Raw genomic sequence first — 27,967 nt, 5'->3', positions numbered from 1 at the left:
GATGGAGCATAACAACAAAGACCTTATATGGTGCTTGTTACTATTAGTATGTTTATTCATGATACAGATTGCACCTGATCTTTAATAGCTGGCATGTTTCAAGGAAAAGGGGGAATGATTCCATCACTAGGAATTTTCTTCAGGTCTCTCTTTATGATTAGTTCACCCATTTCACTCCCCTCTGCTAATTACGGCATTGCTAACCAATCAATAACATCATCCACAGTCTTCCATTTGGGAACCACCGGAGAAGAATATAAAGGCAAGCCCCTGTCCCAAGGAATTTAAAATCTAAGGATTTATTTGGACTGTACGGGGAAAAGAAAAAGAGAAGAATGGTAATAGGAGCCATCTCTCTGTAACGGAGGATGGAAAAGTTACTGTTTATTGTTACCTTTTTGGGGGATCAAAACTCCCATAATCCTGTGGCTAGTATGGCTAGGGGCTTTGTTGTTTGGAAGATTTTGGAAGATGGGGGCAGTGGTGAGGGCGGTGGCGGTGGCTTTCTATCCTCCCTGTCTGCAGAGCTTTGCCAGAATTCTTGCTCTATATTCTTGCCCTATTAATTTCAGTGTGCTACAGAGTTGGGGTTCTATATATTAGCAATGAATCTGGCCCAGGAACTTGAAGAATAGAAGGAACATGTGAACACTCCCAGTGGCAGCACTGGAAACTGAGAAGAAAATGTGTGAAAAGCTAAGCTTCAGCTGTCATGCCCCAACCTCTTGCAGCTGTGAGCAGATTACAAAGCAAAGAAACGGCTGTTTGAATCGATATTTAAATAGAGATACTTGGGCACTTTTTTATTTCCACATCTTAAAACACATCAGTTGCACTCTTTTCTTTACATATGGAAGCATTTCCTCAAAGAAGCAATATTTTAAAAAATGCATAGATCCTCAGATTCCATATTCAGGCTTTCTTTAAGAAAAGATGACAGTATGTGCATTTTAAATGTTTTTTTTTCATATACGTTTTAAAAGTAGATTCAGTGCATGAATGGTCTCACAGGAAGTACCGCATCAGATTTCACAGTGATAGGTTTCTCAATTGTTCATATGTTATGTATCATCAATTACAGCATCAAAGGACTAGGGCCCTTCTACAATACGAACAAAGTGGCTGCTTTTTCTAAGAAGGACGCGTGTTTTCAGGCATCACATTATTATTATATTTATTCTTTACAGTAAGTTTTAATACAAAAGAACAAAACCATTGTTGGGAATAAATGCAAACAAAATTATTGCAAACAAAAATAATAATTCCAACTGTAGCTGAATGTTGTAATACTACTGACTGTGAACTTTACTGCTACAGTATGTTAACAATAAAGGTAGTAAAATTTAAAAACAAAGGAGTCTTATTGGGAATAAATGTCTTCGCTATGACTGAAGCATGGGCAAACAAAAATAATGATTCTAATATAAGTTAAGAATTAGAATAATACTGTTGAGATCCCTGTGATATATGTAGCAGCTATTGAAAACCACTGGTGTAAACCTTGCTGGCTAACTGCTAGGTAGAATCTCCCAGTTTAAAGGCACTGTTCAAGTACATACTACAATGAATAGAATCCAGTGAGGTGATTCCATTGACGATGCTTTAGCAGAATTGGAAAGAGGTGTATTCCACCAAGTTTTACCTCCCACCCACCCCATGCATTCTCTAAAACTGTTCCATAGAGTTGGGAAATCAGGTATCCATCCCCAATGCTGGACCACAGATTACATTTTGACCACTTTAAAATGGTTTTCTCCATATCCCTCCCCAAAATGGATCACTGCTACTAAAGCACCACGTGGGCATTGTCATTTAGGAAAAAGTTAAGTCTTCCATTTAAAGTTATTGGTATGGGATAAAGGCAATGTATACTTTGCACTGAACAATTCAGAGAGTTCTCTGGTTGTGGGGAAACTGTTTGGATTCCATAAGAAACCCATTGCACTTCAATCCTGACAGATCTTACTCTATCCTAAATATTGATTCCATTAGGGTCTCCTAGTTAAATTGATTAAGTTTGCCCTGCAGATTTCCTTCCTTCCTTCCTTCCTTCCTTCCTTCCTTCCTTCCTTCCTTCCTTCCTTCCTTCCTTCCTTCCTTCCTTCCTTCCTTCCTTCCTTCCTTCCTTCCTTCCTTCCTTCCACAGTCACTCAATTGACAAAGTCAGCTAAAGAGCTGCAAAAGGCCCTCAGAGAGAGGAACCCCTGGCAGGAGGATGACAACATATGAAAAGCCTCAGGCTCTTCTTCTTTGGTCTTGTATCTGAAAAATACTCTCCTAGGCAAGCAAAACAGCATATGTACATTGCTTCCCACCTCCCTCTTTTGCAATGCACTTAAGAAAAATAAAAACCTCCTTTGGAAATTGCTCTGTAGACTGGGGACTTCTTGGCCTGGACTTGTGGACCCTGTTGTTAGGGTAATTGATGGGTTGCTGAAGGTAATTTATTGTTGCATTGTAGGCAGGTATTTTTTAGACAGATTTAATGTTAGAAGGAATGACACACTTTCAACCAAACTCACCTTTCTTGTCATTTGCAGCTATACAAATCGTTGCATTCCAGAGGTTCTTAAACCGTGTCCATAATAATACATATTATGTATCCACCTATACATTGCATCAAAATCACATGGCACAGGTATTTTTTCCTGAGTTGTTTTATTCAGACTGTAGTGGAGGGCCTGTATATCTGAATGTTGTCTTTGTGTTTGGGAACAGGTTTCCAACTCTGTTTTCATAATATGCTAATGCTCTGTTTAGCTATTTTCCTTGCACTACTTATTAATTTATTTATTGCACGTATCTATTCTTTCCCGCTCACTTGCAGCTTCACAGAGAGCTTTCTGTGAGTTCGTCAGGCCCAGAGGCCCTTGGAATCCAACAGGGTCGTCATCACCCTTCTGCTGCTCAGTTTTGCCAAAATTTGGCAGTGCAGCAGAAGTTTATAAACACCCCTTCTGCTTAAAAGCAAGGGAACAAAGAACGTGAGCTCTGTCTTGAGGGAGAATTGTGTTTCTGAGCAGCCTCTGAAAAAATGGGTGGGGGCCTTATGTGGAACCATTGGGATATGTGGTGCCCCCTCCTGCTAGATGTGCAGAGTAGCAACCTGAGCTGTCCCATCAACTCAGGCATGAGGCAAACTACTACCACTGTCCTCATGTTGCTGCCACATTCTTGCATCCCCCCGATCGTGTCACTTTACCATCACCATCTTTTCTCTGTCTCACTCAGAGAGGGAGAGACAGAAAGGGCCCAAGGGCACTATGGAGAGCAGAAGCAGTGGCATGAAGTGCTTCATTGAATTGATAAGGACCTAAGGACTGGCTCCACAAAGTCCTTCCTTGAAGCCAGACATTGCAGACTGTCTGCCCTGGGGCATCACATGTGCCACTGTGGATTCTGTAAGATTCCCGAGAGAAGCAGTGGCTGGTGAGGAGAAAGAAAATGCCATTTGCTGTCCTTTGAGCTCTGCTCTCTGACATGTCAAATAAATAGGAAGGCCAGTACCATAATGAATGTGGAGTTCTTGGCTGTGTATGACCGAGCATTACTTCCTTCGTCTTCTAGAAGTGACATTCTGAAACAATAATACACATCTCTGCATTCCTCTCATATATAGCACAGTAGTACAAACCAAGTGTATCCAGGAGCATAGAGAGGCACATCTTGGACTTGCAGGATTTACCTTATTTGCCTTTACCTCGGACTGTAAGCCGCCCTGAGTAGATTCATTGAATCTAAATGGGCAGGGTAAAAGCCAATAAATAAATAAATAAACTAATATATATATATTTTTACTAGAACCCCCAGATTCAGCATTTTTGTTTGTTTGTTCAGTCATTTAGTCGTGTCCGACTCTTCGTGACCCCATGGACCAGAGCACGCCAGGCCCTCCTATCCTCCACCGCCTCCCGGAGTTGTGTCAAATTCATGTTGGTTGCTTCGATGACACTGTCCAACCATCTCATCCTCGGTCGTCCCCTTCTCCTCTTGCCTTCACACTTTCCCAACATCAAAGTCTTTTCCAAGGAGTCTTCTCTTCTCATGAGATGGCCAAAGTACTGGAGCCTCAGCTTCAGGATCTGTCCTTCCAATGAGCACTCGGGGTTAATTTCCTTTAGAATTGATAGGTTTGTTCTCTTTGCAGTCCAGGGAACTCTGAAGAGTCTCCTCAGGCACCACAATTCAAAGGCATCAATTCTTTGGCGGTCAGCTTTCTTTATGGTCCAGCTCTCACTTCCATACAACACTACAGGAAAAAACATAGCTTTGACTATTCGGACTTTTTTTAGCAAGGTGATGTCTCTGCTTTTTAAGATGCTGTCAAGGTTTGTCATTGCTTTCTCCCAAGAAGCAGGCGTCTTTTAATTTCGGGGCTGCTGTCTCCATCTGCAGTGATCATGGAGCCCAAGAAAGTAAAATCTGTCACTGCCTCCATATCTTCCCCTTCTATTTCCCAGGAGATGATGGGACCAGTGGCCATGATCTTAGTTTTTTTGATGTTGAGTTTCAGGCCGTTTTTTGCACTCTTGTCTTTCACCCTCATTACAAGGTTCTTTAGTTCCTCCTCACTTTCCGCCATCAGAGTGGTATCATCTGCATATCGGAGGTTGTTGATATTTCTTCCTGCAGTCTTAATTCCAGCTTGGGATTCCTCCAGTCCAGCCTTCCGCATGATGTATTCTGCATATAAGTTAAATAAGCAGGGTGACAGTATACAGCCTTGTCGTACTGCTTTCCCAATTTTGAACCAATCCGTTGTTCCATATCCAGTTCTAACTGTTGCTTCCTTTCCGACATATAGGTTTCTCAGGAGATGGATAAGGTGGTCAGGCACACCCATTTCTTTTAGGACTTGCCATAGTTTGCTGTGGTCCACACAGTCAAAGGCTTTTGCATAGTCAATGAAGCAGAAGTAGATGTTTTTCAGCATTTAGAACTGAAGAAATCTGAGTCCAGGAATTTGGTTTGAGTGCCAGGATTGACTGGAACTCACAGACTTTAACCCCCCCACCTCTCCCCGGGGGACGTGAAGACATTACTTCCAAGGGGCTATGAGTCCTACTAGACTTTAGGATTTTCCCACCATATTGAATGGACTAAATATGTTGGGGCAGCCCCCAAAGAAACGCTTAGCAACCTAACAGATATACCACCCCCTTTTTTTTGTAGAATTTGGAGGAAAATAAATTAATTGGAAATAGACCTCCCAACATCCCAAGACTGTTGGCCATGGTCTATGTTGATGTAAAAGATCAGAGGGTGACACACCTAAGTGCCAAAACAAAACAAAAACCCACACCCTCTGTCCGCTCAGGGTGATCAGCATTATGGTAGGGGTTGATATGTCCTTTGGACGTTCTTGCCTGTTCTGTTCTGAGTCACTGGTTCCTCGTCCCTCACTAATTACTCAGCTAAGCTTTCCCAGTGGCAAATGCATGTGTGCATATCATTTTATTTCTGCTGTTTCTTAAGGTAAATTCCATTTTTTATCAACTATTCATAACAAGATAAATGATTTATTCTTATTTTTCTTTTTTTAACATTTTTAAATTTTTTTTAAAATTACCAAGTTTTTTTGGTGTTCATTTTGTTAAAAGGGGTTGGATGGTGGTAAAAGAGGGGTAGAGAGACATGAGGGTTTCTCAAAAACCCAATGGGGGCATGGTACTAAAAAGTTTGGCAACTGTTGTTCTAAGTATTCTTAGTTTCAACAAAATAATGTATGACAGAGGCACCATTTTGCTGCTGCTGTTCTAAAACAGGGATAACCCAGTATAATGCTGCGGATAGAGTGATATATTCAGGAGAGCAGAATTAGAATTCCTGCTTATCCATGGAAACTTGGTAGTGGCAGTGGTGGCAATGGCAGCAGTGGTAAAACCATTCCTCATATATCTCACTCACTTTGAAAGTGTTGCACAGTTTTGAGTTTTTGGTTAAATTCCTCTAGCTGCACAGCAGAAGTGCAGGGAGTTGGAGAGCAGAATCATTTCAGGTTTCCCAGAGTAGTCCACCCCTTTCTCATTAAGCTGTCACTTAACAGTCTCAATAACTCACTCTGAGACATCAGTAGGAGATAGGATAAAAGGGGTTTCATTTATTTACATTTGAGCAGCAAACTGACAAACATGACTGCTTTCAGCAACAGTTTTCAAAGGACTCTCGAGAGGGGAAAAACACTGAGTAGAAAGGTGGGGCTCTCTCTGCATTCAGGAGGGAGTGATTGGTTACTGCTGGATAGATTTACAGTCACCCCTCAGCCCAGAAAGGCCCCTCCCAGACACATCTACTGGAGACAGCACGTGAGGTTGTAAAAACTGCAAGAGATAGCCGTATTAGGGCTGCTACAAGTCAGTTCCAACTTGGAAGAACAAAACAATTGTTAAGCAACTGTTTGACAGCTACACAAAACCACTGGGAGAAGTCATATGGAGATTTGGCGACTGCTGTTACCAGTATGCTGTAACATGTAGCTCTGTCTCTCCTTTGCTTCATCTGCAGGTGACACTGCACAAGTCCTTAAGCGCTGTCTTTTGCTGATAATGGACTGGATGAGGGCCAATAAATTGAAACTGAATCTAGATAAGATGGAGATACTACTGCTTCAGGGAACAGTAAATTCAGTTATATATTCCCAGTCATGGTATACCTTCATTGGCTCCCTGTCATTTTCCATGCTTAATTCAAGGTGCTGGTTATGACCTATAAAGATCGTAACAGTTTAGGACCTCTACACTTTTTGGAATCAAGAAATCAGCTACACATTTCACCTGTTCCGCTCAGTCCTTGGTGTTAAAAGTGGCCACACTGAGGCAGTCCAAAAAGGTGATGACAAGGAATCAGCCATTTTTGGTGTTGGCCCCCAGTCTCTGGAATAATTTATGCATGGAGATACGCCAGCCTCCTTCGCGCCTTATGTTGAGGAAAGCAGAATTATTCCAAGCTGCCTCCAACAACTGATTTTCTCGGATGCTGTTAATTTTAATCCCCCTCCTATTTTTGTTTGAATTTAAGACCTATACTTGAGCGTTGCCATATTGTTGAATGTATTCTGTTACTTGGGGTTTTGTGGGTTTTTAGTTTGAATCTGTAAACCACCCAGAGTAGTACTAGCACTAATGGGGCAGTAAATCACTTACTCCCTGACTCACTCACTCAAATAAAATGAGAGCCAAAAATCCTTGCCCATCAATTGCAAATTGTCAAGTGACTGATCCATACACTGAGATCTGTCATCCACCCACCTCTGTCCATGAACATATTTTTCTTTTTAGGGAATGTCAACCAGTTTAGCTTCTATAGCTCCCCATTGGAGCACTCTGCAAACTAGTTAGAGATTCCTCTGTGGTAAGCCATAGGAGTTATTCTGGTCCAAAGAAGGTACAGCAGTTAAATAGATTGGAGTTTATGATCTCCGAGATACATAGACAAACACTTCAAAGGTAATGAAAACATTTAGTTGGTCTTGGAACACTCATTCTCCCAGCCCTGGAGGCAAGCAGATCACAGGGGAGATTAAGACCTTTTAGACTGGGGCATTCTTTTAAAGGCCTCAAGAACCACATGCTCCAGGGAACAAAATAGTCAGTTAAAAATAATGGGTTGCTCTATGGGCCTTAACCATTGCCAGTCAAACTAAATGGCCCAACAGCTGTTTATATCGATCAAAAGGAAAGAAATTCTTATGACCCAATCAAGGAATGAGCAAAAAGTTTCAATGGAGAAAAGGCTTCTGGCTCCTCTCGGGTAGCCAGCCTGTGCCTCTGTGTTGTTCCATTTTCACCTTTCATGTAAAGAACTATATGCATAGTAAGGTATTGTTGGTAAAGGCTGTATAATAAACATGTAATCCCGCAAAAACCTGGGCTTTTGTCAGCAGCAGAGGGTTTATCTAGTGTGCTGCTGAGCTTTTGAAAGTGGATTTGTAACAATCTGCTCTCTTTTCATGGGTTTCCTTGCACAGCCTTATAATTGCACATTGAAGACCTTTTTGTTCACAGAGCTGCGTTCCTGAGGGACCTGCTTGCTGGCCTATCTCCAGGATGGATAAGAGAAAGAGATAATGTGCATTAAAAGTGCTGCTGTGTTCCTACATTTAAAAAAGAAAGAAAAAAGATAGTTGGCTTCCAGACCTCAGCTGTCTTTTTCTTTTTTCTCCTCCTTTGTGGAATATTCAGGTAGACAGACGAATTAAGAATCTGCAATAGGGGAAACAAAAGGAAAAATTTTCACAATCCTGGCCATGTTGCTAGACTTTACTTTTAATTCAGATTGGCTATATTTGCATCCTTTGGAGGTGCTAATTCTCTCTCTTTGGTTTTTAAACGGGGAATTGTAAAAATGGTACATGAAGAAATCTGCAACATTTTGAAAAGACAGGCACAGAGTATTCAAATTTGAGAACAGAAACAGGGTTCGCTTCCCCTTGCTAGCTCATTATGTCTTTAGTTCCTGGCTGTTGGTGTGAAAATGGCATGGACATTTGGTGGTGTCCATAGGCAAGACATGTGCAAATTTCAGAAGGGTTGTTTAGTGGCTACAGAACTGGGATGAACGAGAAAAAGTTGGAAACTTCTTTTTGTTTCCCTCAGTGGCCGCCAGATCGGAAATATGGTCAGTGAGGCTGGAGTGAATGATGGCTGTGGAACACATATTCCTGCTCTTGGGAGAGAGAGAACTGGGAAGTAGTATTGGACACCTAATGAGTCTTGCAATATATTGGCTGAAATCTGGTGCTTAGCATAGTAAGTCACACTAGAGTAGCCCATTAAATCAGGGGTGACCTGGTGAATCAAGTCCTCTGTAAGTTCCATTGAGTCAAATGGGTCACCTCTAGTTGCAACCTACTACACTAAAGTAAGTCAAAACTAGAGTAGGCCCATTTGAATCAATGGAACCCAGTGATTCAATGGGCCTAGTTCTAGTGTGACGTACAATACTAAGCAACAGGACTTCAATCATTCTTTCAGGGTTCCTTTCTCAAAGACATGGGTTGGTGAGTCTTAATAAAACCACTTGCTGTGATGAGGAGCTACAAAAGCTAGTCACAGAACTTCATCCCTTTTCTCTCTCCTGCTCTCTCCACTCTCGCTTGATAAGAAATGTCAATGTATATCTGGAACCACAAAACGTAGCATCCACACCAGAATCAAAGAACATGAGAGACACTGCAGACTAAAACAACTGGAAAAATTGGCAGTAGCTGAACATGCCTTGAAACAAGCTGGACATGACATTATATTTCAAAACACAGAAGTACTGGACAATGCTAGCAATCATTATGTTAGACTGCACAGGGAAGCCTTTGAAATCCACAAACACCAGCAGAGCTTCAACAAAAAAGAAGAAAGTCTAAAACTCAACAAAGCCTGGCTTCTAGCACTAAAAAATACAGCCTGCAAAAGGTCAACGAACTCTACCCAGCCACAAGGACCAGTGATCACTACACACAAAAGATCAGCTAATGACACCCATCAATCACAGTGACAGATAATCTCTTCCCCTTATCACAACAATACACCCACAACAAAAAATGTGCTGATCACCATAATCACCCAATCTCCTGAAAAGGACAAAAGCCGATCCCACAGCTATACTCAACTATCCCACAAAATTGCACCAGAGCACAGACACAGTTCTGACTCCTGTCCTCTGAAGATGCCGGCCACAGAGACTGGCGAAACGTTAGGAAGAACAACCTTCAGAATATGGCCAAACAGTCCAAAAAACCTACAACAACCATTGGATCCTGGCCATGAAAGCCTTCGAGAATACATTGCTAAGCTCCATTTGTCCTACTTCAGAGGCATGAACTGTGTAATGGGCCTAATGAGCTTTCTTACCAATCAGTTGAACCTCTTCTCTGACCTCTGACTGCTGCAACCCCATCTCTTGTTACTGTTTTTCCCTATATTTGTTCCTAGGTGTCCATGTTCTGCCTTTCTGTTCTGGACCTACATGTAATGCTGTTCTGGTTGGAAAAGGAGAGAGATCTCGCCAACCCATTTGCTTCAGAAGCTGAGGTTAGACTTGGCCTTTCCACATGCTTGGGCATTATATTATTCGCCAGGCAATAAGGCCAAGTCTGGAGGCTTTTCTTTATTTTTCTATTTCAGGGGACATGCTGAGAACTAAGCCCAATTCATAAATATGCTAATGGCCTTATTGATGTTCCTTTGTCTTCTTAACTAAACAAACTTGGCTAACGTGCTGCACATAAGGTCAGGGAACAGTGCACATTCATGCACAGCAGTTGTAGGAAGTCCTCGGCTTTCACAAAAAAATAAATGGAACTAGCTTAGATGAAACAAGTACTTTTGAGCCCACTAGAGATTAGGCCTCATCATAATGTAATACTATCAAAATAGCTGCCATTAGCTAGAGAATTATCTCCATTAACAGAAGAGGAGAAATCCTTGTAACCTTATTAATGAGAACCTTTTCCAGATAATGTTCGTCAGATAGCAGTGGATGTGAACTAAATGTAAGCATTGCTGACCTATGTCACACATTCTTTAAGAAATTGTAACTGCTGTGTAATACCATCAAGGGGCTTTAATACTGTGGATGAATAAGCCTGCCTTTTGCAGTGGGGCAAAAAGAGAGGCATGAAGCACATTTCTGCATTTACTCCAAGGAAGTCTGAAAGAGGGCTGTAGCCCTATATGCCTCAGTAAATGTGACACATATTGTACTCTCATGTAAGTCCCACTAATGTAATTGAGGTATACAGAGTTACACATGCAGCATGGAAAAGTTAATTTTTTGAATAACTGTTCCATGAATACCCAAGCCAGCATTCTCACTGGTGAATTCTGGGAGCTAACATCCAAAAAAGTAATTTTCCAAGCTCTAATTGCACTCTCTCTTAATAGACACTTTTATAAAAGCTAACCAAGTTTTTACTGCCTTGTGGTCCCCACTTAGGATCAGCATTTGGGCAGATGTCTGTGCCTTCAACATTGATTGCTGCTGAGCACAGCTATACAATATATTTTAATAATCACCATAGTCAGTACTAGCAGGGTGGCACATAACACATGTTCGGGATGTAAGGGTATGCACTGGCTCCAGCTTATGCCCTTTCGATGGTGCTGGCTGAAGCTCAAGAGACCTCCACCAGTTATTCTGTTCCATCTTGGGGGAAATGGCTTAGATGTATATTCCTGAAAGTGGGGCAGCAACTATGAATCACTTCCAAATCTGCCTTAACAAAAATGGTTAGGTCCAGTTCCTTGGATGCCAGATACCTAACTCTACCACACTCTCTAACTGTCACAGACTAACCTTTCTCTTCAGGTTCTCATCTCTGACTCTCACTGACTGAATTAACTCACTAAACTTCTCTTATCTGACTCACCCCTCCTTTTTGGTTTCTCTGGCTCCTCCTCTCAACAGCTTCCATTGGTACATGCAAATAACCTCTTACATGAGCCAAAGCAGGGTGATTGCCACAATGACAAATATTAAATAAGTATTATTTTATAATAACATTATTTATGTTTATTTTATAAACAATATTTATTTATAAATAATAAATAATAAATAAATATTGTTTATTTAGCAATAGATTACTTTAAACTATGTTACTAGTTTATATTACATGTTAGTTATACTCTTTGAACATTTTTTACAGTGCCAAATTCTATTCACAAATTCAATTGTTCTTGGAGCAGCCTAGAGATCTCCTACTGAGAATTCTCAGAAGCTTTTGAACAAGACTATAATTCCCAGGGTTCCCTAGGGGAAAATACATAAATTTAGCTATCATAAATCAGCAGCATAAACGTGTCATCAGTATTACTGTGATGCATTGTCCATTCTTCTATAATTAAAATAGTTTCATTTATCTGAGCGAGGCTGAAATTTAAAAATATACCCAATTAACATTTGCAAAAATAGTGTCTTCTGGTGAATATCTAAAATCTGTCCAGAAACGTTGTCCACATATGAAATACATACTTGGATGCTCCCTTTTGTGGATACAATGTTTATTTATATCTCCATCTGCCTTCACAGATGGAGATAATTAAAAATGTATGAGATTGTCCAAATTCATTCTTCCCACATAATGTTACTGGGGGCACTGATGTAGTTTTCACAGAAATGTAAAGCCTATGTTGGCGAGAATGTTAATTCACATGGCAAAATGGCCACCCATACTATTTTCCATGAGTCCCTCTTCTCCCCTACCTTTCCATCAGGCAGTTTGAGGTGATGTACTTGAGAACAGGGATGATCCGAGACTCTTTAACTCTGAGGTGGAGCAGCAAATAGCATGCCATTTGTTAAGTGATTCCCCAAAACCAGCCAAATTATTCTGATATTGGGGGCAAAAAATCTCAAATGTTTTCCCCTGACTGAACAGGCACCATTCAGATCACTAGGAATTTGCTGCCATTTTGTGACATCAAAAATATGTTGCATCAGGCAGCGGGTTGTGCTTGAGAGCCATCTAGTTCTAGCCTCACAACACCAATGGAAGAATTAGGCCGAGACAAAGTGTAGCGTGCTTGAGATTGTTGGCTGATTTTCATGGCCAAATAATGTGTATATTCATTATGCCACTGTGTCATAAGCAGTCACCTTTCATTTATGTAAAGGGTGCAACAAAGGCTGAAATTCACCTAAAGCCTCCTGTGTGATAAAGCCCAGGTAGAAGAAGTGATGACCAATGACAGATTTGCCCATGAGTATTGTGATGGAGATATATAATCTCAATTACAAGTGGATATTACAAAGTCCTTTACAACAAGCACATATCCAGTGTCCATGACAAGGGACTTTGCAATGATTATTACATGCAGCCAGATTTTTGGAAGGGAATTTAGGCTTCTTTTCCTCCTACACCCTGCAATCTTATATCTTCCAAGCCTAATGAAGAGTTCTGGAGAAGCTGAAAGCTTACTTTATTTGTAACTTTCAGTGATGCAATAATGGGGTTGCTCAAACTGGAATTTAGTTCCTACTCATGGATCACCCGGCTATTTTTTCCTGCTTCTGGCGATGAACCTCTGCAAAAGGGTTTTGACAATAGAATAACAGGGAACCAAAAGGGTAGAATTTCTCATTTATTTCCTTCATTCCCAATATTCCAACAAGTTTGGCTATAAGTTAATTTATTAATTAATTAGATTTATACCCCGCCCATCTAGACAGATAGTCTACTCTGGGCAGCATTACAAAATTTAAAACAAATAAAACCAATGAATATGCAAAAAGTGATGTGATCAGGGATGGGCAAAGTCGTGGCATGTAGGTCATGTGCAGTACCAGAGGCCCCCAAATGCAGCCCCCAGGAGTCCTAGGGGACCGCAGCCCCTCCACTCCCCCTGCAATTTTTCAAAAGTGTTTTTGTTAAAAAAGTCCCCATGTGCTCTTTAGAGATGTTTTTGCCTTGTCCCCCCAATAACCGTAAGGTAAGAGACGACTCCCTGGAAAAGATGCTGATGTTGGGAAAGTGTGAAGGCAGGAGGAGAAGGGGATGACAGAGGATGAGATGGTTGGATAGTGAATTTAACTCAACTCCGGGAGGCAGTGGAAGACAGGAGGGCCTGACGTGCTCTGGTCCATGGGGTCACGAAGAGTCAGACATGACTAAATGACTAAACAACAACAAGAAGAAGGTTTTTGTGGCCATTAGAGGGCATGAGTCTTTTTTCCAGTTTTTGGGGGAAAAACTTCATAAAAGGAAAGCAGCTTAGGGCCTGAAAGTAGATGCTGCTCACCAAGTCCAGGAATAGATGTTTGAGGTCCTCAAACCTCCTGAGGTTGCCTGTCTATGGTGCCTAGATGAAGTTCATCATTAATGTCTTTCCATCTGTGTGATGGGCAGATTCCCCTGAAGGGAAATCCAGGGCAACAGGAACATGCAGTCCAGAGTAACTAGGGACAGATTGACTAATCAGAGGCTTCCCTTCCAATTGGGGGCATAAAACACTTGAGGACTCCCCCGCTCCAATTTACTGTGTGGACTATAACATAATTGAAATTGTACATTAGATGTGATGTGCCACATAACACTTTGCTGCACTGGACAAGCTGGGACTTTGCTCTTTTTATTTTATAGAACAATAAGAGGAACCTGGCCTGTATCCCTGGCTATGATTTTTGGAAGTTTTATGTTTCTTCTGCAGCACTGTAATGGCCAGACTGATGAAGGGTTGCGCAGGACTTAAAAGCTAGGTTCTGTTTGTGAAATTTTAATGGTCTAATAAACGTATCACCCACCCTTGTCTTTGGATTATATTTAATGAACTTGGCATAAGATATTGTATGAGGAATGCAGCATGGGTCTTTAGCGAAGCCACTATAAGTGCTACAACCCATTTCCTGAGCACACATCAGGAGCTTTTTCAGCAGTTTGTCAGTGGGCGCATCACCACACTAAACAGTACAGTACTTTGCTCCTGAAATGCTCACAATTTGCCATCCCAGCGGCCAACCAGATAATTCCTAATGAGTGCCCCAGCTCCAAAGGGTTAACTGCAAACCCTTCTCCTAAGCCAAGGGTGAATGGCAACATGCTGCTCTGTTGCTTAAGGCTGCTGGTAATTATCCAGAGCTGATGTTTCAAAAAGTCCTGTCAAATACACTGTGTTGTTCATGGTTCTCTGGTATCATCTGCTGTATCTGATCTCCCCTGAAGAGACGTGCATAGGTGGCTGTCAGGATCCTACCACTTCTTCAGAACTAATTCATTTGAAGCAGGCTTCCTCTTCACAACTATAATTGTTAGGAAAGTTGGAGAAGCGATTTGTGAGCACGAGCCTCATTCTGAGGCATCCATGCTTAGATTCTATTAAACAGACAAAAGTTCTTCCAGTCTAATACACTCTCCTGCTGTAGTTAACTAGCGAAACACATGCAGCTCAGGGCTTAGAAAAATAACCTGTTTGAACTCCAGAATTGCATCCCACACAGGCTAAAATCTTGTTGCTTTGTCTAGTCAGAATCAGTGAGGATGTGGTGAGTCAATTTTGCCACCTCCATGGATTCAAATAGGCCTAACTGTAAATGTGACTTAGTAAGTGTGACTAGAGTAGGCCTGTTTGCATGAATGGAACTCATGGAGGAATTGACTCACCCAATCCCCACTAATTCAGTGGGCCTACTCTAGTGTGACCTATTATGCTAAGCCAAAGGATTTCAGGCACTATCTGTCTTTAGCTTTTCATATTGAAAGCTGTATTATTTCTGCTCAGGTTTTTTATCTACCACAAGTAACATCCTTTACAGAGCTTGGAAAAGTTAGTGTTTTTTGGACTGCAGTTCCCAGAATTTCCAAAGAAGCCTTTCCAGGCTTGATAGTATACAGTATAGTTCTACAAATATCTGAAATCTTCAAAATCGTGTCTATTTTATTTCTACTTAAAGCTTCTGTAGGGACGTGGTGGCGCTGTGGGCTAAACCACAGAAGCCTGTGCTGCAGGGTCAGAAGACCAGCAGTTGTAAGATCGAATCCACGCGACAGAGTGAGTGCCCATCGCTTGTCCCAGCTCCCACCAACCTAGCGGTTCGAAAGCATGCAAATGCAAATAGATAAATAGGGACCACCTCGGTGGGAAGGTAACAGCGTTCCGTGTCTAAGTCGCACTGGCCATGTGATCACGGAAGATTGTCTTCGGACAAAAACGCTGGCTCTATGGCTTGGAAACGGGGATGAGCACCGCCCCCTAGAGTCGAACACGACTGGACAAAAATTGTCAAGGGGAACCTTTACCTTTACCTAGGATTTTATAGCCCATTTCTGCTGCACTGTGACATAACCTAGGTCAAAAGGTATTGGCCAAGCTGCCCAGTGAGCTCCTAAGCAGTCCTAGGACTTGTACCCTTAAAGACAAAACCATTTCATGTCCTGTTTTTTATTGTTTTTTTTTTTTGATTGCCTTGCATTTTTGCCCTCACATCACATTCACTATTGCAACAAAACAAAACAAAACCCTAAATGTTACAGAATATTAAGTGAAGAAAATGTATATACTTAGCAACCTTCATATGCTGCCTTTAAGAGATTTTGGCTGGAAGGGACCTTTCTGGCTGCAGTTATTGTCAATCAATCCAGCAACAAACAATTGTTCCTCAGTTTTTGAAGAAAGTGACACCTCTTTACTTAAGAATCTCCCCTCCCCACTCTTTTTTTTAGTCAGTGGCCAGTCATCTGTGCTCAATTAGTTAGCCCTGTCATTCAGTTAGAGTATGGATTCAGTCAGTCAGTCATTCAGTCAGTCAGTCATGTAGTTAGCCAGTATGAAGCTGCTTAATCAGCTAAGCCACTGAAATATAAACACTCTGTGAAGAACTTACATTCTTTGTACGAGAAATAACAAGGTTTTCCAAGCATCACACATTTTCTGGTGCCAAAGTTATAGATCATTGTTCATCTTTAAAGCAATAAGAGAAATGACACAGTTGCTAAAAATTCAATAAAGAAAACACATCCAGTAACAGTATGTGAAAAGATAGTTATCATTTGTTCCTAGTAGATTTTGTAAGGACTTTCCCAGAGGGGAAATATGCTTATAGTTCTGAAATTATCAATCTGTGTCACCAACTGTATTTTACAATACCACAATCTATTAATGTATTTATGTATTATTTGTATACCTATCATAATCAGCCAATTATCCAAAAGAAGAAGTTTAAGAGGGCTGGCCCGATACATTTTACTGCCAAACTAGAACATTAAATCCTGCCTGCACCAGCCAAGTGGCCAAGCTATTTAGGTTCATAGTTATTTTGGCACTTCTGACAGAACTGTTTGCAAGCACTTTCCCCAGTCCTTTTCATTAAAATATCGTAAGAATTATTAAATATTTCTTATTGAGCAATAGTTTTAAAATACCATATAAACACCATAGTTAAAAAAAACACAATTAAACATATGTCAAGAATAAAAGTAATTTTAAAACTTTAGAAAAACATTTAAAAATTTCTAAGTTTAGTAAACAACATTCCTGAGGCACTTACTGCTTTAAGGTTTGCATGAAAGGAAGGTCTTTGCCTGACAGTGGAAGGAGAAGAGGGAAGGGGCCAACCTGGCTTCTCAGAGCAGCGCATTCCACTCGGGCAGCAACCATTTAGAAGGCTCCAAATACCATTTTGTTTATAATGTTTTCCTTTCTGGAGATTTCAGATTGTCTGTGAAAATCATATTAGCCAACTCCATCATCCAGTCATTAAAAAGTCAAGAAATAAATGAAATAACACTCTAGACTAAAAACAGCAGAAAAACAGAACTGGAACTAAAAACATCATCAGAGTTTAAGTAATTTTGACTTACGTGTAATAAGCATAATAGTTTACAGCAGAGGAGTTGAAAGCCCATTGGGGAAAAAAAAGCCCTCCAAAAATTGCCAGCAGAACACTGACAGAGGAGAAAGCATCCTAATCTCTTTGGCTGTCTCAGGTGGTGCTGCAGAACATGAAATGTACCTCAAAAAGTATCTCAGAACAGTGTTTCTTTTAATGTGCCATTGATTCTAAAATATGCAGTTGGAAATGATTTTTGTATTTTGAATTTTTTTTTTTGCCTCAGAAGGCAGTGACATGAATAAGACACTTCCACAAAAAGATCTTAAAAGTGGACAGTTTCACATGGAAAGAAGCATGTGAGACTACGATGATAATCTCGCAAATGAAAACAGCCATGTGCTGTGCCAAATGTATACACTGAATTTTTGGAATGGGCTAAAATTAATTACAGGCATGTAGGAGACATCCGAGTCTTTCCCTGAAATTGTTCCTGCCCTTGCAGTTGCCAGTGCAATATCTTCTCAGATTTTTGTTGGGAGTCTTGGGAACATCCTTAACAAAAGCACTAGAGAAATATACCTAGCTGTAGCTAAATAATAGTTGAGGGTGTGTGAGAGTGAGAGATATGAAAGGGGCAGGAGGTGAAAGAAAAGGATATGTTTTATAGGTTTAGGCAACATCTGTACAGTCCAGCATAGGGTGTTTCACAGACAATTTAAGTAAGGAAGCAGAAACAGAGACATTTGAGCGACGTGACTTCTGCTACTGAGTCTCATGAAAATTATTTTTATTTGTAAACCCCCTCAACACCAAGGTATCATACAAGGAGAAGAGATCTACATGACAGTACAGTACTCTTACTGCCCAGAAAGTATCATCTTCTGAGGCAAAGGACAGTGTCAGGCTCTCTAATCCTATTATCCCAATAGTGCAGCTCTCCCTACAGCTTGTTCTGGTCTCACCACATCTTGGTGGGGCCTATCACATTATCCCAGTCGCCCAGGATATTGTGATGCTACTGCAGCTCCTGTGTCACCAGGTAGCAAGATTACTCAGTTTTTGACATTCTGAAGAAGAATCGCATGAGTTCCAACATTATTTTTTTTGGGGGGGGTATGCAAATTTGTAACACACACACACACACACACGACACACACACTCTCTCACACAGATACTATAATCTCTCTTCTCATACTCTGTCCTTAGGCATGATCTCATGTTTAGCTTCACATTTTTCCTTGTAGTAAAGGGGATTACAGTCTAGACTGGGCTGTCTGGATCTCTATACAACATTAAAAGGTACCTTTCCCTTCCACTGGAGGCACTGCCTAAGGTAGTGAACGTAACACATACTTCCATTCCTAAAATTTTGGGTTTTCTATGTGACTGTGTGGAGATCGCCTCCCTTAGAGAGGGACCACACATATCCTTCTCCTCTGTTTTGGCCATACAGAATTTCCAATTGGAAAGACAGGAAGCACAAGTTACATCTTTAGATGGTTTAAAATACTCTCTTGGTCTCACTGAACACATTTGATTGCTAGCAGGACTCAGATAGTAGTGTCTGAAACAAATTTGGTGTACTGTAATAAATTTTTATACATTACGATCACTCCTGATGGTGGTACCCCATATCTGAAAGCACCAAGCCTGTATTACACTGAGGAGTTGCTAGGCTGATGCTAGGGCATGAGCTGTACACTGCTTCTATGAAGGGCATCAGAGGCGCCTTAAACTGAGGTAGAGCAATGGTCTATCTTTCAACTCTGACTGGCAATGATTCTTCATGATTTCATGCCTGGAGATCCCTGGTATTCCTTGGTGGCCTCTCATCCAAGCACTAGTCAGGACTGACCCTGTTTGGCTTCTGAAATTAGATGAAATTGAGTGTGCTTGAGGTGGTTATGACTGCTCAAATGGTGTTGATTGGATAGACATCTATATTGGCATCAAGGTATGGAAATGTGAAATGTGACATCCAAGCAGAGGTTTTGTCAAAAGTATATAGGCCTGGTTTTCATTTCATCTGTATTGTCTCCCAGAAGTTTATATAAGAAGATGATCTTCATGATATGTCAGTTACATGCTTATTTATTCTTTTAGCAACTTTTTGGGCAATGGCAGACATTTTGAAAAACAAGGTTAATGCAAGAGGCAAACAGGAACACACATACTCCAGTGTTCCAGATGTGAAAATAAACAAGGATTCCATGAGTCTTAAAATCCCAGCTACCATAGCATCCTCTGTCCTAGTTTGTCCTATTTTTCCAGTATTTGCTTTGCCCTTTTAATGTGCAGAGAATTTGGGGAATCAAAGAACGCTGCCAAGATCATGAAGTTATGTGACTTGCTCCGAACTAAGGACATTAGAAAAAGGAAGTTACTTGGGGTAATTTTGGAAACATTGTCATCCAGTGAAGTGTGGTCCAGGTTTTAAGAGGTTCCGTCTGTATCTTCCATTAGCGTTCACTTGTATGCCAAGCTGGACTGCAAGAAGTTTAAATAAATGTCAAAATACCTAGAGCAGAATAAAATAGGTCTTCAGCTGAAAGACTGAATCTTCTCTAAGCCAAAAAAAATGACTGGGTTACAGGCAACACGGCAGGTCTTGTTTACTGGCAGCTGGCTGGATTTCAGCAGTTTTGAGAGACACAATGTCCTGCTGCTTTAGTGTACTTCACCAGATGCTCCAATACATGATCTGTAAGAACAAAACAATCCTTTGAACTGAAGAGCAGAAATCCCAAATATTAAGAAATAGATTTTGCTCCTAGACAAGCATCCTTCATTCTGTTTCTGAGACAGATGCGCGTAACTTAGCTCAGCCTTTCTCAAGATGGTGCACCCTGGATCTGTTGGGACTACAACTGACTAGGCTAATGGAGAAAATGGTTGAGGTTGGATCAGCTGTATAGGCCACTGGAACAAGACCATTTCATTCCCCAGACAAAGGCTGTATAAAGGGAATACTGTACTTTTAAAAAAACTTAAAGGCAACACAGTAAAGCCCATTGGTGTTCTGTCTCCTCACCCACTCTAGCACACCACGGCACATGGTCAAATAGATTTTGTAAGGCTGAGGTTTTTTAGGTTTTTTTTTTTTTTGGACTTCAAAAGCTATAGAATCTGTTCACCAGAAACCACAGAAATGTGTGTGTTGGTGGTGGGGAAGCATGAGTACCTTTTTAAACAGTTTACTGCATTTTTCAAAGAAGCCAAGAAAACAGACAAAATGCAATGTTAAACCGCTTTCATTCAGAACACAGAACACACAGGATAGGGAGTTGTTAGATGCAGAATAAAAGTAAAGGTAAAGGTTCCCCTTGACATTTAGTCCAGTCGTGTCCGACTCTAGGGTATGGTGCTCATCCCCATTTCCAAGCCATAGAGCCAGTGTTTGTCCGAAGACAGTTTCCATGGTCACGTGGCCAGCGTGACTAGACACAGAAAGCTGTTACCTTTACCACTGAGGTGGTACCTATTTATCTACTCACATTTTTACATGCTTTCAAACTGCTAGGTTGGCAGGAGCTGGGACAAGTGCCGGGAGCTCACTCTGTTGCGTGGATTCGATCTTACGACTGCTGGTCTTCTGATCTTGCAGCACAGAGGCTTCTGCGGTTTAACCCGCAGTGCCACCATGCCCCTATAGATGCAGAATAGGACTAAGAAATTTCCCCCTTTATCTCAAATATTACTTTTAAATATTCAGTGCCACGTAACTCCATAACTGCCTAAGATGCAACCCAGACCTTTTAAGTCTCTGGGCTGACCTATAATTTAATAATGACATGTCATTTGTTTGATTCTGAGTTATGGTGGCCCTTCCCAAGGCTTTCTAATATAGAGTACTCAGAGGTGGTTTACCATTCTCTTCATCTGGGGGCCACTCTGCAGCTGTGGAGCTTGCCAAGGCTACACACACCAGCTCTTCTACTGGGAGGTATGTTGGGGAATCAAATCCTCAACTTTTGGTTCCTCAGAGAGCTACTCAACTCGCTATCCAGCCAACTTGGCTGAACTAAAGATTGCAGCTAACTAATCTTTAGAAGAAGGAATCTCTTAACTACTTGAAAACGCTTGATGATAACACAGTTGGAAGTGGACAGTTTAAATTCCATTTTTAAAATAATTTAAGCAATAACTGAAACAATTGTTACATATGTCTACCATGTACTTTCAATATAATCCGTATCTGCGTACTCATCACTGATGCCACCGCCCACATATACTGTATTCTCAGGAAAATATATTCAAAGTTACAGAGAGGCTTGACATTCTTGGAGGGACATAGGAGTAAAAAAAAAGCCTACATAACCCCTCCTTCCTGAATTACTGAGATAGAAGAAATCAGAGGAAGGAGGAGTTACTCACAAAGCAATGAATTCTCTGGTTCCTGCATTACATGTAAGTCAGTTATCCTGAAAATCCTGTTCTCAGAAAATGGGAGATAAGACAAGAATAGACTAAATCATCTCAGGAGGGAGGAGTGATGAGAGGTGGAGAGTTCCTTTCAGTTCCCATCCAAAAGCCTAAAACCCAAGGCTGTTCAAGTGACTTTTGTGCCCAAAGCAGAAATTTCCAGAAGTGTCTCTCTGCTTCCAAGGCAGTAGAAATACAATAATAAGAAGAAGTAATAACCATCTGTTGCCCTTTCAGCACATGTATGGACAGCTGCCCAAGGCTTTACTGTCTCCTAAGAAGGATGGAGTTTTAAGCTCATTTCATTTTTATCTGTCTCCTAGAATTTGGGAAGTTAGCTGCTGGTATGGCTTCAAGGCCGAACGTGTTAGAGATATTAGTCTGTAAAATAACTCTTTTTGCATTTCATGAGTACTTTTTAGTTACCTTTTGAAGAAAGTGTCTGCATGCCACAAACTGGTTGTAGAACACAGTCCTTCTGTCGATCTGGTTGCCTCAAAAGGCTGCAGCATGATGATTTAGTGAGGCCACCCTCAGAATATAGTACATATATAGGTAATTAGACATGTTGAGTTACAGCACAGAAGAGCCAAGTCATCGTTTGTTGCATTGCAGTGGTAATGTAAACAGATACTGTATCTTCATTATTGGGAAAATGAATTAATTGCAAGGAATTGGTTATTTGTAAGCTTGTTACTTTCAAGTTGTGTTGCTGGGTAGATGGAGACTGATGGGTTAAACTAGATGTTAAAGGGAATTTAATGCTATGTCAGTGGACCTGATAATGTCTGGGAATGGGTAGAGGTAGCTGCCCAGGCTTTAACGCCATCCCACACTAAAAAATGCAAACTCTTTGTCTTCTCCACCACTTAGAATCACAGAATCATAGACTTATAGACCTGTAGAAGGGAACCCAAAGGTCATTACTTCCTACTCTTTGGAAAACAGGAAATCCATAGCTAAAGCATCTTTGGCAATTGGCCACCTAATCGCCATCCACTGAAGGAGAGTCTACCACCCTTGGGGATAGTCCTTTCCTTTGTGGAACAGCCTTTATTGTCAAGCTCTTAGCATATTCCTACTTTTCTCTCCCCACCTGGAGTCCCAGATAAATGTAGCAGTTCTTGGAGATTCAGCCCATGCCCTGAGAGCTGATAATCCTAAAAGCTAGGCCTAGTTTAGTCTAACTTGACTTTTTGCAATAGTTTGTTCCTAGCCATTCTGAAACCAATCTCACAAGGAAAGACAGAAATCATAATAAAAAGATTTGTTGCCAGAGTTGATCTGTAGTTCTCTCTCTCTCAGACAAGTTCCCTGGCTTGCCCTTTGGTTCTTCTGATAAGGTATAAGAATAGCTGATTCCTCTTCTGAAAAGATGTCTATTTGATGATGCACTGCCTACAAGTAATGTGTGTATCTAAGGTGTACAGTGGTGCCTCACTTAACGACAATAATCCGTTCGAAGAAAATCGCTGTTAAGCGAAAATGTTGTAAAGTGAAATTAAAAACCCCATTGAAACGCATTGAAACCGTTCAATGCGTTCCAATGGCTAAAAATTCACCGTCCAGCAAAGATCCTCCATACGGCGGCCATTTTCGGTGCCTGTATAGTCAGGAATCTGTCCCTAAGCACAGTGGGGAGCCATTTTAAGCACCTGGTGGCCATTTTGAAAACCCGACTATCAGCTGTTTTTGATCGTCGTAAAGCGAAAATCGGTTCCCGAAGCAGGGAACTGATCATCGCTAAGCAAAATTCCCCCATTTAGAGCATCGTATTGCAATTGTAATTGCAATCACAAAAACTTCATCATAAAGCGGATTTGTCGTAATGCGGGGCAATCGTTAAGCGGGGCACAACTGTATTGTATTTACTAAACTTGTGATAAACATAGTGGAGTTTGTGGTTTTCCTCTTTAGGTTTACTGAGATAGTAGTATTCTGGGACAAAGCCAACAACACTGTGGCAAGACCTGTCATGGCAGATGTGAGCCAACGGCAGAGCTTTCTATTAGTTATTGTAGGTGATCACAGAACAAAGGAAGGCTATTAACCTTAGTGAAAGTACAAAGAAGTCAACCACAGATGTCCGAGCCAGCGGAGCTTAAAAGCAATGCCTTGAGAACTCTTTTTATTAACTTAGCATGATTACACAGAATGTTGTGAAAATTCAGATAGGATACTGGTTACCTAATCGCCACTAGGATTGGCTGGAGAAAGTCTTTGAACCTATGCCCTAACTCTAAGGGAAAAGGAAGAATGAGAGGTTATCCCACCCGCTGGGAGCTGCTGCTTCTCTGGCAGAAGTGTTTGCTCTCACTGGAACAGATAACAACTAGCAGCCTTGGGCAGGAGCTTCCCACCAGTTATGCTGGTAAAATTAAAGAGGGAAGGGAAAAGGGAGGCAATATATTCTGGTACTTTAAAGGCTAACAGATTTATTCCAGTGTGATCTTTTTGGGATTAATATCCGCTTCTTTGACACAAGTGCAAACACAATGTCCTCTATGTTTATACATATCCCTATGCTGGTAGGAGTCATGGCCAGGTGAGTATACAGACAGACAAAAAACACACTGACAATGCATCCTTAACACAGGAATATTACAGAATTTGGGAAAGTTCCTTTTTTTGAACTACAATCTCCTGAAGTGCTAACGTGTGCCTGCCTTCTGCTTCTGTGAGGTGTGATGTAATTGCCCTCACCTTCTGTTTCTGAGCCTAGTGAAATTATAGTTTTGCATTGATCAGATGTTAAGATCAAATAGTCTTTAAAAGGCCAGAGAAAAACACTTATAATGATCTCCACAATGGACCATTTTGGGAAGCCATTTTAAAGAAAAGAAAATTCCTGGCATCCACTCCCCCATGTCTCCCACACAATACCAAACAAGTTTATACTGACAAGGAGGAGGATGCTAATTGTATGCCCAGCTTCTAAAGCTGCGGGAGATGGGAGATGTCACCTCCTGTAATTATAGCCACAATCTCCTTCTGGCAGGCTAAAAGTTTACAGTTAAATCTGCAGGGTGCATGGCACATATATAGATTTTTGCTTAAAGAGAAGACAGAATTATTATCATTATTTTCAGAGATCTAAGGCTGCTGATTAAAAGTATCCGGGCGCTAGCATTTTATAGTCATCATTCCCCCCACTTCATTTAAAAATTGTTCAAAGCAACATTCCCTTTTCTATATTAAACCAAATTGCTGACATATGAACATAGAAAGTCGTTTTAGTTCTTCCAACTCAGTGGCATTCTCCAGCCACCGGAATGCGTCCCGCCCAGTATAAATTATTGCTACTCTTGAAAACACTTAACAGATGGCCAGGAGAAAAAGCAAGCTCAGTCTTCCATCAAGCTGAGTTAGATATAGAAAAATCCTTGAAATGAATTGTATTAACGGCAATTTGCATTATGCCTAGCACAGTGCCTGCCATCATGGCAGTACAGGGGTGGGACGAATGTTTCAGGGCACCATCAGGATAAGTAAAAAGCAAACAGCTTTCTGCCCAGTTAATCGTAGTAATCGCAGCCACTGGGAAAGATATTATTATGGATGTTGCCTGACTATTCTTTGTTCAGGAGACAACTAGTTAGCCAGTCTTACTCAATGTTGTTTAGTCAGTGAAAACTAAATGCAAGAGATATCCTTCTGATGACATGAAATTTCTCTCTAGCCTCAGAGTTCGGGAGGTTGATGCATCACTGACCAGCTGGTGGGAGGAGGCAAAAAAACAGCAACCGTCAGATAATAATACCACTTTCTAGAAGACAATATTCCTTTAATTAAATGAGAGAGAGAGAGAGAGAGAGAGAGAGAGAGAGAGAACTTTAATGGGAAACATTTTGCAAAATAGTGTAATAATAGTAAGATACACGATAGATGTCAGAAGTAGTTTTCCCTGAAGGAATATCAGAAGAAATTAATTTTGCTTTGAATCCTTCTTTGGTCTTGATTTTGTTTACCATTTCTAGTATGGTATTTGTTTGATTCTTTAAAACGTCTGTATACTTACTGTTCTTCGCTTTTAGCTATCATATTTTAACGATGTAAACCACTGTTGGTCCTTTTTTAAAAGAGAAAGGCAGGGTAAAAATATTTTAAATAAAATAAATAAATAAATTTAAAGCCTCACAGATTAATCTTTACTTAATGTCATTTGGGAAAGCAGAGATTCAAGTTTATTTAAGTTATATAGGAAGTTGTCTTATATTGAATCTGACCATTAGTCCATGTAGCCTAGTACTATTGTCCTCTCTGACTGGCAGCAGGATTCTTTCCCTATAGTACCCGGAGGTGGTCTCTCCTTGATGGTCTCTCATCCAGATATTAACTAGGCCTAGCATTGCATAACTTCCTAAATTAAACAAGATGGGGTGTGTTCAGGGTAGAACATTCTCCTGCCCCACCACAGAAAGGCACACATGTTTTTGAAGTGTTTCTGTCAGCTGAGGACCTGTAACTCTATGGCACTTGGAAAACATGGCATACAAGTGATTCCTAGATACAAGGTATCTCACTGGATTCTTGATACCTCAGACAGCCAGCGTCAGTCAGAGCAGACATTTACCAGCACAACCTGGAAAATTTAGGATTTGAATTTTAAGTCTTAGAGATGGGCAAGTACCTCAGTTCAGAGGGTCGCATTGCAAGTTCCCTTCCCACACCTCCCCAACTGGATCCCCCACTCATCAGCCAGCACACACTCCTCTCCTCCTCCGGCTGTTTGATCAGCCTCCAGCAGGAGTACAGGCTTCCCTGCTCTGCTGCCTTAGCTGGTTACCCACTCAGATAAGGAGGCAGGACAGGCAAACCCATACTCCTGTCAGGGACAGGTTGAAAAGCCAAAGAGGAGGAGGAGACTGGTGAGTGGGCCGTTGGCTGGGGAGGTGGTGGGAGAGAACACACAGCACTGTGCGTATGAATTGGCACAAACCTTCAAACTGAGGTATGTGCCCATCTCTACTCTCAGTGTCTCTCAGCAGTCATGGCTAGTGGCCATGCTAGCTGAGGAATTCTAGAAATTGTAGTAGCCCTGTCCTTAATTTTTCCAAGCTCCAGTTATCAGTACTCAGAACTAACTAGTTACATAGCTATCTGTAACAAATTACCTGAGGCAATGATAGTGTAACTGAGTTACATTTTAAAACACAGCAACACAATGTTAAATATCACATAATTACAACATTACTTTTTGGGTGTAATAACCCATATTTTCTACTAACCCAATTCCTATTAAAGTCCATTTTAGGGGCATTCAGAATGTATGCCATTGTCTTATCTGTCCTGTATGATGGAATATTTTTCAGTTTAGGGGTTATTTTTGTTATTATTTTTGTATTTTCAAAGTTCAGTATCAGGCCAGGCCACTAGAGGGGTGGATAGTTCCCGTGAATTATGTTGTGTGGGTAACCAAACACATTTTGTTAATAATGCCCAGTACATCAAATAGCTTTGTGAACAGAGCAGCAGTAAGGTTAACAACGATCTGTTGGTTTCAAATGAATGAATAATGCAATGAGTTCCCCTTGAAAAATGGCATCTCAATCTGTTGATTACTGAGAATAAAGGTACATGAAACACATCCAGCCAATTGGAAAGGAGAAGTAAGCACAGCCTCTATAAGGTCATTCAAGTTCAGATGGAATATGAAAATAGGTTTGCTCACCAGAGCAGAGAGAAAGTGCAGATCGCCAAGATTTCTGGTACTTTACTGGGTTTCCAAATGGAAACAAATTTACTTGCTGAGTAAGGTGAGCCATCTAACAGAGAGGTCACTTCTGCCTCATAAATTCCACATGTGGAACGTAGGCTCAGGGTCTGATTCTGCTCTCTCTCTCTCTCTTTTTTTGGCCAGAGGGCAAACATCTCCCAAGGTGCTTTTGAATGATAGTGTAGCTGTTATTCATTTATCCCAGGCAATCCAGATGTTTTCCCTGGAGAAAATGGTTCTATGTATGTAGAGCCATTACCACCACCATCACCACCAGAAGCTTTTCAGGACACTCTGCTTTTGATGGCATGCTCTGTAGAGGTGCAAAAGGACCAGCTCTTGAAGCTTCTGTATTACTTGATAGCTAAAAGGGGCTTGCTTAATGGGTGATGCTGCCATTTTTAAACAAACCTGATGTATTTTCACTGCTTGGTGGAGACAGATGGCCATCCAGACGGTGTATTCAAACCTCCCATAAACAAGAGCTCCCCCATTTTTTTCTGCTTCAGATTCAGTAGCGTAGATGTGGAGAATGTATGACTCTCCAGGTCTTGTTCAGCTGCAGTTCCTGCC

General features: G+C 41.0%; 1 protein-coding gene across 2 annotated transcripts in view; it reads left to right on the top strand.

Moving 5' to 3' along the window:
* CCDC3 (coiled-coil domain containing 3) overlaps nucleotides 1–27,967 on the top strand; it is a 76,091-nt gene that overhangs the window by 11,986 nt on the left and 36,138 nt on the right. Inside the window, exon 3 of one of the 2 annotated variants that reach the window (XM_078394264.1) lies at nucleotides 573–1,486. The exons of the other annotated variant lie outside the window; for it this stretch is intronic. Within the exon in view, the coding sequence (XP_078250390.1) occupies nucleotides 573–635 (63 nt within the window). The 3' untranslated portion in view covers nucleotides 636–1,486. Of the gene's footprint in view, nucleotides 1–572; nucleotides 1,487–27,967 lie in introns of those variants that run through there. 2 annotated transcript variants of the gene reach the window in all.

Source organism: Pogona vitticeps, chromosome 5 (assembly GCF_051106095.1).
Source record: "Pogona vitticeps strain Pit_001003342236 chromosome 5, PviZW2.1, whole genome shotgun sequence".
NCBI classification, from domain to species: Eukaryota; Metazoa; Chordata; class Lepidosauria; order Squamata; family Agamidae; genus Pogona; species Pogona vitticeps.
The sequence above is the reverse complement of the archived record's forward strand: the minus strand, read 5'-3'. Positions and strand labels throughout refer to the sequence as shown.